Source organism: Wasmannia auropunctata, unplaced genomic scaffold (genome assembly GCF_000956235.1).
Source record: "Wasmannia auropunctata unplaced genomic scaffold, wasmannia.A_1.0 LD334328.1, whole genome shotgun sequence".
Classification (NCBI taxonomy): Eukaryota; Metazoa; Arthropoda; class Insecta; order Hymenoptera; family Formicidae; genus Wasmannia; species Wasmannia auropunctata.
In genome coordinates, this window is record NW_012028562.1 from 69,803 (window position 1) to 82,925 (window position 13,123).

At 38.0% G+C, this 13,123-nt stretch overlaps 1 protein-coding gene across 1 annotated transcript; it reads left to right on the top strand.

Moving 5' to 3' along the window:
• The first annotated feature begins 9,185 nt into the window (after positions 1-9,185).
• LOC105458772 (zinc finger protein 853-like) lies at positions 9,186-11,243 on the top strand. The gene has a single exon (XM_011704306.1). The coding sequence runs from the start codon at positions 9,433-9,435 to the stop codon at positions 10,870-10,872; it is 1,440 nt and encodes a 479-aa protein (XP_011702608.1). The 5' UTR covers positions 9,186-9,432; the 3' UTR covers positions 10,873-11,243.
• Positions 11,244-13,123: the final 1,880 nt, after the last annotated feature.

Below are 13,123 nucleotides of genomic sequence, written 5' to 3' on the forward strand. Positions count from 1 at the left end.
CTTGCAAGCAACTAAAAAAATGACAATTTTTGAGTTACATATCGTTGTAACAGATACGTAAATAATAATAGTGAGTTTTAATTGTGATGGAAAACATCTCACGTAATCGTTTATGCAAAAAAACTAGAAAAAACTATTTCCATAAATATTTAATATATTGTTTATAAAGGAACTCGACTCGGATAAAAAATATTACAAATATTATAATCCAGTCAGAAACGTTCTTCGCGAAAAAAAATCTTCTTAAGCAGATTATGCGTCTGGTTTTGCAACACGCGGCACAAGTATTTATTTTTCTATATATAAAATGTAAATACGTTTCACCAAATTTACATGCTACTCTTCAGCGTTATCATCTTCCGAGGCGAACGTGACTTCGCCGATGAAAGGCTATTCTTTAATTGAACTTTCGTCCGTGAGAAACCCAGAGGGATGCACGCGCGGCTCCCTCACCCCACCTCCCCGTTCATCGGAGTCCTTGAAGGATACGGGGAGTGAGAGGAGCGACCGCAAAGTAATAGCTGTCGTTTAGGGCCCGGCGCGGATAAGGAGCGTCGGCAGAAGGCCCGGGGAAGGCAGGGGCGGGACAACGGGGGTGGAAACGACAGAGCGACCGAGGCCGGGGATAAGGGTGGCTTGTTGCGTAAGCCGATTAGAGCATCACGGCAGTCACTCCTGCCCCGTGCAACGTGGTGGCACACAGCCTCTTTCTCTCTCCTTCCCTCCTCCCCTTCCCCCCTCTCTCTCTCTCTCTCTCTCCCTGGCCCAGGTTGTACCGGGTGTTCGCCGAGCGGAGCGCCAGCGGAGACACATTAAAATCGCATGAAATATGCAGAGCCACCCTCCCACCGTCCCGTTCCCTCCATACCGGCGGACGAGAGTACACTCGCCTACATCCGCGTAGGCAAAAAGCTTACTCGCTCGTCCTGGAAGCCGTGTACTATATGTATATATCTCTCTCTCCTACCCTCCCCCGACATGGCGCGAGAGAGGCGAAAGCACTAGAACGTTCCGCTTTTGCGAGATATTTAGGAGATCCCTCTGTCGCGCTTCCGTAACGGCTGTGGGAGATCTTGCCCCCGTCTCCTCCTTTCGCTCGGGAGATTGGCCGGTCCCGGCGGCGGCGTCGATGCGATCGGGAAATGTCTCTATAATGGTATCGGGGGTGGTTTAATAGGGAGAAGTTAGCTAAGGCGGTGAAACGACAATTCTAACAAGGTAGACCGAATACATGCGCATCCGTTTTTAATTGCGCGTCCGTATTTTGAAATTTAACGCCTACAATTGATGTACTATAGTATATAATATGTATACGCATATTCTCGCGGATTTCAATTTTTTTATGTCTACAAATGACGTAAGTCTCCAGATTCGTTAAAAAAGAAGCGTTGAAAGCAGTGGCTATACCTTTTTTCAGAAGACACAATAAAAATAACAGAAAAGAGAGGTTTATTAACAACAATACTTATTAGATAACTAGATTACTAGATAAAAATAACGAACTCAACAGTGTGCTCCAGAGCACCAATAACTGAGAGAACCTCATAATCATGCGTTTGTCGAGACCGTTATTGGAATTCGTCATTCTAATTATAGGTACACTTATTTGTATCTTAAATTTTGATAAATCGCACATACAATCGCGCCTCAAACTCGCACTGATTGTGAGTCTCATTCTACATACAATCGATTTGTAACTCCAGATTCTTTCTCCCTTCCGTGGTTTTTCTCAATTCGCAGGAAAAATTGCAGAAAAACGGATTTATCAGTAACTAAAATTTTTTAACGCAAAGTCTTAAAAGCTTAAATCTATAAACGTTATACATATCTGTTGTATTTCTTTCTCTCTCTCTCTCTCTCTCTCTCTCGATATCTCGGTGATTGTGTAATTCTCCCTGCCGGACCAAATGAAACGTGCACTAACTAAATTCTTTTACAATTTAACGGTCGCGACACGACCGCCGTTGCCTCCGGACGTAATGCATTAGCTCGCTGTACAATTCCGCGGCCGAAAAGCGCAAACGTGTATCTAATGTCGCTCGTCCTGCGGGTAATCCGAGCGATGCATCGCGCGAGTATTTTCATATATATATATGTACGTGTATATATAAATCTATATACACACATTTATATGTGTATATACATATACGTTCCGCGAAACGCATTCTGTACACCGCGCGCGGTAGCGCAACACGTGGCAAAATGTTTCGCCATCGATATCAAATAATCATGGCAAATCCGCTGACTGCAGCCGCTCGCCCGGCTTGGCTCTCGCGTTAATGCCTATATTTTACATCCGTCCGTATTTAGTTCGAATAACGTTTGGCGGATAATAATGGACCATTTGCCACTTGTTTTCGTTCGCCCGGCGGAATGATTACGCCAGGAATACGCGCGTTGAAATTTTACGCCCCGCAGAGCGAGAGAGAGAGAGAGCGAGAGAGAGAGAGAGGGAGGGAAAGGGATGGAGAGGGAGATACAGAAAGAGAGAAAGAGAGAGACAGAGGAGATTACGCGGGGCAAATGTACCCACGAACGGATTTCCGGATATGTGTTGCAATATTTCCCTCTCCCGGATCAGCATAATAATATAACTGTGCCGAACGCAAAAATACGGGGGAGAGAGAAACAGCCGGAGAATCGAAGAGATCGAAAATAACAACTAATCAATCCCGGCGAATATGGAGCGCCGCAAGTACCGGGAATATGTATCGATTCTCCTCCTCTCCGTCTCTCTCACTAAGAATTTCACTAAAAAAATTACCAGAGTTACACAGTTTATAAATTTTTAGACAAAAATCATACAAGATAGAGAACACGCCAGAAAAATATTTTTTAATTCAAAATAGTATCCTTTACAGTCAATATACATCGTTCTCTGCTCTCGTTTTCAAGCTTTGCATCTTTGAATACGTCCTCTTTTATTCAGTCTCCAGTTGGTCGGCCACAGTATTTCAATAGTTTGAAATTGTTGAATTTCGAAAATATTGTTGAATGACCCAAAAAATATCATATCATAATCTTACATTAGTCATGAGCTTATATCCTACTCATTTGTCTTTCCCTGGCTGTTTCTTGTTTTTGAAACTGAAACTACAGTTACATAAAAGGCCGAAGATATAGTCACAAATTCAAGTCATAGTGATCCATCGACCGTCCAATTGAAGACAATTACAAAAGAGAAGTAACGCCTCAACGGCGATGTGAAGATTGAAAACAATTGAGCCCAATGTATATTGATTGTAAAGAGAGAAGATCATATTTAAAATTAAAAAAATGTTCAAAATATTTTCCTGATATGTCCTCTTTATTTTATATGATTTTTGTCTCAAAATTTATGGATCGTGTACCTACATTTGATCGCGAAGGTGACTGTATCATGCCTCGGAGCAAATCTAAAAATTAAAGTAAGAAAGGAAAGAAATTCGACGAAGTTACAAAATTACAAGGTTCGAATCTATAATACACGAAAAGAATAATACACATGCATAGAAACGAGAGGTAACAAAATATCGCCTTTCTCGATTATTTTTGCGAGTAAAATCTCGACTATAAGCTCCAATGACTTTTGTCGAACTCTTCGTGTGGCAGTCGCGCGATATCGAAGGATAATGACTGACGACACAACCCGGCCGCGAGGAAGGGCGTCAATCGGTTCCTCGTCGTCGAGAGGGTGAAAATGACGTTTTCTCGAGCGCATCTCAACGGCTCCACTCGTCCAATTATAGCGTGATTGTCCATGGTCTTGGCGAATCTCTCGGGAGGAGGAAGGGTGGCAAATCGACCGTCGGTTCGACCTCTGTACACGTACACGTACCCAGCGTGCACGCACACGAATGGCATACCACGGACGCGGATCGGCGCCAACGTCGGTCACGTCCATCAGCATCGCGGAAATATTTATGGCGATTAATCGGCGGACGTGGCCGCGGCCTGTTAATTACGTAAGAAGATCAACGGATTACGACGCTGCCGCGCTTTTCGCGAGAGACCGTCTCTCCTCGAGACCGGACGACGGCGTCTTGTCGACACGATCTTCTCGTTGAAATAAAAAGGGAAAACGTACGTTCTTCCCTTTCTTATTCTCGAACCGTTCAGTAATGTTTTGTTTGTCCGATCTTAAGATCTAAAAAAAAATTTTACATGAAAAGGAAAGAAAGAGATTTTTGAATAAAAACGTTCCGCTATTGTCCTTAAGAAAAATAAATCATGAATAATTTTTGATGAGCTTTCGAGCAATTCTGAATGGATCGCCTAGCTTTGTGAGTAACATCTCTTAAGATTATTCTACAATAGAGTAATAAGCGTAATAAGGGTTGTAGCAATAGTAGTAATAATAATGAATACTGTACAACATCAGTAAATCTACGAAGTAAAGATACGTCGTAACCTTGACTATGGCAATTAGCTTGAACTTTCGACTTCAAGCTGAGCACCGCAGAGCAGCACTCTTATATTTTATAATATATTATACTGTAAAATGCAATGGGAAACTTAAGAGTTATATCTTCATACTTATTTCCGAAAGATAAAAAGAATGCGGCGTGAATACCAACACTCCGATTGGTTGATTTTTTACGGCTTATGTCGTAGTCGTGAAAGATGTAGTCATATCTTGCAACACATTTTATAATCGGTAGTACTAGTTTACAACTGCGCTTTACGACATTTTACCACCACTCATGACTGCATTTATGTTATTGTACAACAGTCTTTAGGATGATTTTCACAAAGTGTCGGTCATAAATTTCTTTCACAAAACAAGACAGTGAACAAAGACTATTAACCTTGAAATGTCTTCGTGTGATTGTTAGGAAAAAAGATGATACTTGGCGGGAAAAACGATGGATAATTAGGAGAATCATGTGTATTATCATTAATCGATGTGTATATTCGATTACACAGTGTGGTACATAAGTTTCGAGACAAAAATCGTATAAAACGGAAAACGTCAGTAAAGTATAATTTTAAATAGTTTTATTCAAAATAGGATCTCTCTCTTTACAATTAATGCATCGTTAATCATTGTATTTTTTCCGACCTTGTAAATGCTTAGAGCATCTGATGATTTTTGCCAAGTGTCAGTCATGAATTTTTTTTACAAAGCAACGCAGTGAACAAAGACCATTATCATCTTGAAGCGATGCCTTTGTGAAGCTGTAAAGAAAAAAAGTAATGCTTGACAGAAAAAAACGATAGATAATCAGCCAAATCAACATAAGTATGTGTACGAGTATATTTAAGTACAAGATTACATAGTATAATTTATAAATTTCGAGACATGAATTATATGAAACAAGAAAACGTTAAAAAATATATTAAACATTTTTTTATTTAAAATAGAATCCTTTACAAATATGAATACACCGCTCGTCAATCTTTGCGTTGAGTATTTCTCTTTTGTAATCTTTAGTAGGTATTTATAGTTTGTCGATCATAGTTATTACAGCGACTTGAATTTCTGGGCACTATTGGGCGATTAACTAAAGACGATTACAAAAGAGGAATACTCAACGTAAAGATTGAAAACGAGAATAAAACGGTGTGATTGCAAGATTCGAAGGATATAGTTAGCTTATTTATAATTTTTGCTTTTTGATTTTGAATAATTTTTAATCACAATTCGTACTTATTTTATATTTACATTTTGCATATGTCATTTGTATTTATTTCACTAAGTACAGCCTTGATCATAAGTATAAAGTATCCTCGTAAATTAACATAAACATCCTATATTTAATGAAAAATAAATTAGAAAATAATTTTATTGAAAAATAATACTTATTTTTATAACAATTTTAATTTTTTGTTAGTTCTTTGGCTTTTATTGCCGTTTTTTTAAATGCAATGGTTAACTTCATGGAAGATGCTTTATATTTATTTAGTTAAGGCTGTAAACATAAATAGTAAAAATAAAATCAAAACATTGTTCTTTATGAAATTAATCAAAAAGTCATAAAATTAAATATTTAACATCAGCATTATTATATAATGTATACATATATTGATCAAGAATATGTATGGGATATAATATATCATTGATAAATACATTACTGTTCAAAAGTATTTGCCCACCGATTTCTGTACGTATCTTTTTTATACCCCTGAATTCTATTCTAATTCTACTATATTTTCTTTAAATATGCAAAATGCAAACTTTTGAATCATCAAATATTATTATTATTAAATCTATTATCTAGAAAATTAGAAAAGAAGATTGAAATTCATCTTTCTTCATCTAAATAAGAAAGATATAGGCAAATACTTTTGAGCGATAGTGATCATAATATTTATACATTTTATAAATTGATACATTTATAAATTGATATAGATGTATATCACTAATATATATTAGTTTCATAAAACTAATAATTTAAACTGAATAATTAGTACAATTACAACGTTGCGTGTTATTAATATCGCATGGTTCTTTCCAACTGGGTTTGGAAGATTCTTGCTTTATTTGTTGTTATTTGTAAATCTTCATTTGAGAATAGACTTCATAATCCATCATTTCATTAAATTTACATTGCATACTATATTATAATTTTTTCCAATAACGGCTAAAAGTTGCTACAGAAAAAATTAAACAGACGATGTTTTTTTAATGTTAATTGAATAATTATTTAATTTTTTTATGTTCTTATATGTTATCTTATCAATTCGTCCCATATTCTTGTATTTATTTTTCTATAGAAAATATGTATCTATTTATCTATAAAAAAATTTTTTATAGTTTTCCAAAAACACAGAAAAAACTTTAACATGTAATTCTAAGTTTACCTTTTAAGATAATAAATTTTATAAATACCCACATTTGGATGTATATATTCGATATATATCGATATATCTTGGATTTTGATATTTATATAAATTTATATCGCGATATCTTCGAACCCTGATTGAGTGTGAAGTAACTTATTTTGAATAAGAAATATTCAATACATTTTTCTGACGTGTACTTTATTTTATAATTTTCGCCTTGCGAAACTTATGGACCGCGCTGTATAAGTCCGCGAGTTCCGGGAACGTCGAGGCGAGATCGACGAAGTACACCGTGGAATCCGGGGATACGCAGGTGTTTGTAGGTGCAGCGATCGATCGATCGGCACCTCGGCGCGGGTACGCGGCACTTACGGCCGCGATACCTTCGGCTTCTCGTTCGACAGGCGTGCTACCACCCGTGTTCCACACGTGTGAAACGTGTCATTTCGCCGGCACACATAATGACGATACGCGTGTAAGTATGCGTGAACCGCGCGCGTAATTCCCGGTTATCAACGCGTCTCATCGCCGCCGCCGCCGCCGCCACCGCTACCGTCGCCGTCGCCGTCGCGGCCCGCAACGTCTGCGAGATCCGCTCGAGTTAATTCTACGGCTGCCAATGGAAAAAACGAACGTGGAATGTCGCACGGTGGCTAAATTTAATGCCACGGGAGAACGCGCGCGATGATGCTTTAAACCTAATACGTAATATGTTTCGCTTCTTTCAGACACGATCAGGAGGGAGTTGCCTCGATAATAAGGAACTTATCTGAGCCGACTGAATGATTGATCATCAACGTCGCGTAGCAATATTGGACGTGTATCATTGATGCGTTATTGAACGCTTTATTGGAAAGTAATAGACAGGCACGTTCCATTATTAAACATGCTCGAGGAAATATGTAGAATATGCTAACGTTTCTTTTCCAATGTGATTAAATGTTGCTCTTTAAATTTTAAAACCGATTCGCTTATTGTTTTAACCTTACATTTTTCTATATGCCGCAGGCATATATATGCTTCTAATCTTGCACTCCGATATTACGCCAAATTAATTGCAGAGATTTATGATTACTTATGCTATATGCTATATTATTTAAATATGTTGCTTTTGTGATATTTTTCGATTGGTACAATTCTTCTGTTTAACATGAAACCAATATATTAAAAGATTTATGTATATATATTTTTTTCTATTTTACATATCCTAAGAGTAGGAATTCGATCAATCATCATATTATATATTTTATAACAACACTCAGAGAAAGAAGTACAGTGATAACAACTATAAAAGTGTGACAAGATGTAACATACTTATATAATTAAATGAATTTTTTATAGTTATTTCGACTATAAAAAATTTATTTAATTATATACATTAGTTTATTTAATTATGTACATTAATTCTACATATAAAATTTGTAATATGTAATTGCTACTTTTAGGTAGTTGCCATTATGCTTTCTATATTGAAGGAAGCCTGAATTAAATAAAAACTGGTCTCGCTGTACATTTGTTAATCTTAAATTAACAAATTAAAATTGTACTTTTTAAATTTAACATCAATTATTTTGTTTATTTTTAATTTTCATGCACCTTGTATTACAATAACGAGCAGGGCATTTATTTTATAGTGTTAAATCTATATATGTATATATATATATATATATATATTAAAAGAGAAAAATAATTGATTAATTTAATCTTTTACATTGAAAAGTTATGGGAAATCTCAGAAAATGCATCGTTATAGCTAAATATGATACAAAATTACAAATAAGTCATTTTGGCTGATTTAATAGTTCTATATAGTGTTAAGAATGTTATGTACTAACTATATCTCTCTCTTTTCTGTTTATTTTAAAAATTATAGTTATTACTTTATTCGCCTCAATAATATACGCGGCAATTTTTCAGATTATTTTGAATGACTCGATAGTCAAAAGAATGATTAATTATTATGTTCTCTGTTCATTTGATTTATTTTAAAGAAGGTTGGTAATCGACATAGATTACTTAAAAAAAGTGTTGCAATTATTTGATCATTGCCCGTTATAATTCAAATACTTATTTGTAAGATTTATCAATATCGCATGAATATAGCTACATCAATACCAATGCTATAAAATCGTATTCATTATTATCCCCTTCTAAAATTCTACTTGCTTCGCAGAAACCCTTGTGCGAGCGATTAGCCAGACGAGAAGATACGAGAAGTTCTCTACCCCACCGTCCCCACCAGCTGCTCAGTAGCGTTTGCCCGCGCCGAGAGGCGCGTCACGCATTCAGACGAGTACGCATGCGTTTGGCGAAAGAGCAGAGAGAGTGGGAACGTCGACCAATGAGTGTTTGGCGAGCGGTGGGTGCCCGGGCGGAGCGTACGGCATAAACGAGACGCGGCACAAGCGGATTCTGCCACACGACGTCCGACAGCCGAGGGAAGACGTACGTCGTGCTATCTAAGCAGATCAAGAGGTGATCCTTGTCAGAAGTCCAGCATTTCCCGTAGTGAGAGTGTTCTCAGTGACAGTTGATCGTTCTTGAACTTTCCTCGGCAACGAGTCGTGCGTGATCTGCCGCCCGACATGGAAACGCAAAGCGAGAAACGAAGGGCGCAGCGCGAGTTTTGAAGAAATCTCTGGAAGGCAGATAGAAAAGTAGGTGACGATGCTTCACGGCGCTCTGCCGCGGGCCTTTCTGGCCCCGGGTCTCAACTACATGAGCTATTACAGCGAAGAGATTCATCCTACTTACGCTGCGCCGCCGACCACGTGGCATATTCCGATGGAGGACCCGTCCTCGCCGATTTATTCGCGGATCCCACCAGCCGATCATCATCATCACGCATCATTGTCATGGGAGTCCTCAAGGTCTTCGACGCCGTGTCCATTGGACTTGTCCTTGAAGCCACCACCGACGCCGAATACCCCGAAGACGGAAGAGATGATCGAAGTGGGCGACGAAAAGGATCTCAGGATCCGCGAGGAAGTCCAGGCTCGTCCCGAAGATCGTCGAGACAGCGAAGAGGATCAACAGCTGGTTGTGGACGACCTGGACACCGTACGAAGCTCTTCGGCGCAGAGTCATCAGAGCCATTACGAACGACTGATACTTAATAAAGAATCGCCTCGCTTCCACGACTCGATTGTTGATAAGCTCCATCATCTTCCCGAAGAGAGTACTCGATTACCGCCGTATCCCGGAAGTGAGCTCGCCTCAAAGTATCACTTGCACAGTCAGAAGCTCCTCTTGGCAAGTCCGACGCACTTACAATCGATGCAGGGCTATCATCAGCAGTTACTTTTGACACCACAGCAACATCTTCAGAGTGTACACGCACCTATGACTCCGCCTAGCACACCGTCACCGCCTCAATGTCCCAGAAGACGAGTCCGGGAGGAAGATCTGGTATCACCGTCCTCGGGACCACCCGGCAGCAGCGCCTCCTTGTCGACTCCGAAGCAGACCAGCAATGAGAAGTCCGCCGCTCAGAGACCGAAGAAGAAACACGCCAGGCGGCTCAAATTCGATGAGGATACAAGCAGCCCGGTTTCGGGCACTGTCATCCTGGGTCCAGACGAGGCAGTGGTAACCGGTGACATTGATCCCGCATTTAATATCGTCGAGGTCACGGAGGAGGCGCGCGCCGAGCTGGCTAAGATCGAAAATCGGCTCGGACCGTATCAGTGCAAGCTCTGCCGGCAGCTTCACGAGGACGCCTTCCAGCTGGCGCAACACCGTTGCTCTCGAATCGCTCATGTGGAGTATCGTTGTCCCGAGTGCGACAAGCGGTTCTCTTGCCCGGCCAATTTGGCGTCCCATCGACGTTGGCATAAACCCAGACTACCCAATGCCGACAGTTCCGCGACGTCGTCGTCCACGTCATCGTCAGGGAACAACGCTGAGATCCCGTGCACCAGGTGTGAGGCCAAGTTCACGCGGCAAGCTGCCCTACGTAAACATCTCGCCACTCAACACCCTGAAACCAACAACAACGTCAGCAACAGCAATAACAATAACACTGGGGTCGATGGCCAGGAAACCATCGGCAAGCCAGACATCGCCCAGACAATCCCGACAAGCCAGCTGACCAGCGAGATGACTTGACACCAATTTCCGGCAAGACCCCTGCCGAGACGACCCGGGCTCTACTGGAGATTCGGCCTCGATCTGTAAGAAGCGATGACATTTTTTCATTCATTCAACTGATTCGGTGATTTTTGTAACGAGTATACAATCAAAATGCTCAGTACGCTCTTTCTAGAATATATTCTATATGTAGAGAAGATCATTAATTAACTTAAGGGTTCCTCTACATATAATAAGGGAAGAAAAAGAAAAGAAAAAAAGCATATGAAAGAGTAGGAGCATTATTGTTATTGTTATTAAGAAGGGACACTTAATATGTACTTATTATTACAGTTTATTTTATCTTGTTATTGTTTAATTTATTGTATTCATTTTTGTTTTGTTTTATTTTATTATAATTGCTTTATTTTGTTTTATATTTCTTTATTTTATTTATTTTATTAACAAAATAATTAATAAAATTGCTTTGGAGCATTATAAGATTGGAAATAGCTTTAAATTAAATGATTGAAAAATCAAGTGTCTCTTCAATATGTAATCTACGTAGTAATTTCTAATTATATTATGTAGTACTTCTAGTCTTTATATGTACAAAAATAATACCATTTCTAGTCCTTGCATGTACAAAGACGATAAGAAAAAGAGTAATTCGAAAGGAGCTAGTAATACCAAAGCTAAAAAAAAACAATTCTTAAAAAATTAAAAAATCAAAAATTTTTCGGATTAAATCTAAAGAAAGAAGTAATTGACCATATCTTCTACTGTTGTCTCCTTGTGAAGATCTATCTTTCCGCAACTTTCAAGGGGATAATATGCAGTACAGTTAATCACTTTTTTCTTTTAGACTTAGTTTAGCGAGATTTTTGAGAGCACACGTTAAATATAATCTTATTTCCTAAAGGTGGCTCCAGACTGATCTAATAAATATGAACAATCACGAACGAATATTTACGACAATCATAAATGAGTGTAACGAACGTTTTTCCATTAATTAAAAATAACGGAATGTATTTATCGTAATATTTGATGAATTTTTCACATTTACGGCACCATTCACATTCATTGAAGTAAATTGATTCGTTCGTGTTTGTTCGCGCTTTTTGCTTGATCCGGAGCCACGCTTACCTTAAGAGATTGTTATTAAATTTCAATCGTAACCGGGAAAAACAGGGTTGCGCATCTCCGTTGTCCGAATCAAATATAAATTTGCATGTATGTGTCATATCTATAGTTGATGGAAAAAATTAAAAAAAAGTAAATTATTGCTTATAAAAAAAATTCTTCATTTTTTCTTCATTTCATTCTAAATCTTGGCATCACTCTGATGAGCACCATTTATAATTTCAAAATTACACAGTTTTAAATATTTAGTAGGATATTTAAAACTGTGTAATTTTGAAATTATAAATGGCGATCAATTGTTAGAAGTGTGTCAAACACAAGCGTTGCATTTTATGGTTGGAATTAGCTGATATGCATGATAATGTAGTCCAGTCGTAGACTGGATTTTATGCACTATTGCCAAAGAAATATATAATAATTGTAGAATCCGAAAATTTCTAGTCCTCTCCAGAGTTATTTAAATAATTAATTCTAGTCATAGACTATAATTATTATAGAAAGAAAGTTTTATAGAAAGATTAAAACACAAATCCTTAAAGAATAAAAAAGGGTAAATTTAAATTCATCTACTTTTACTTATATGTATGTTCATTTATAGAAAAATAAGAAAACATATGTGGATACATATTAACGTCATGTAATTAGAAGTTTTAGCGAGCCGGAATATATTCTTTGTACATTTCTGTAAAATTTTATCGACGTTAATCGCGAGCGCGCGATAGACAGGAACTAGCTTTCGTGTGATGTAAATATGTATAATATAAAGCATACGCGATGTATATACATCCAGCGAGACATGATTAGGCTTAATGTAAATCAGTATTCGGCATTAGAGAAATAGTTACGGGCCGATTTCTGAGGCGACGCCTACTATCACTCGACTTTAGCGAAGTAGCGTCAATTATGATCGAGAATCTCAGCTCGACAGCCGAGTCGCCGATTGCGTGTGTAACGCTGTGCCTCATTGTCAGAAGCGTGCTCATATCATAAATGCTGGGATCGTATTTTTCGACAAATCGTCATTAAACATCTTTCTTTCTAAATAATTTTTATTTTTATAAATAATTAAATATTTAAATTTTCTATTAATATTACAATAATATTATAATAATGATAATTAGAAGTTTGACAACAGTTTTCCATATTA

Bases quoted from the DNA above. Each gene is read 5' to 3' on its own strand.
- LOC105458772 (XM_011704306.1), top strand. From the start codon at position 9,433: ATGCTTCACGGCGCTCTGCCGCGGGCCTTTCTGGCCCCGGGTCTCAAC.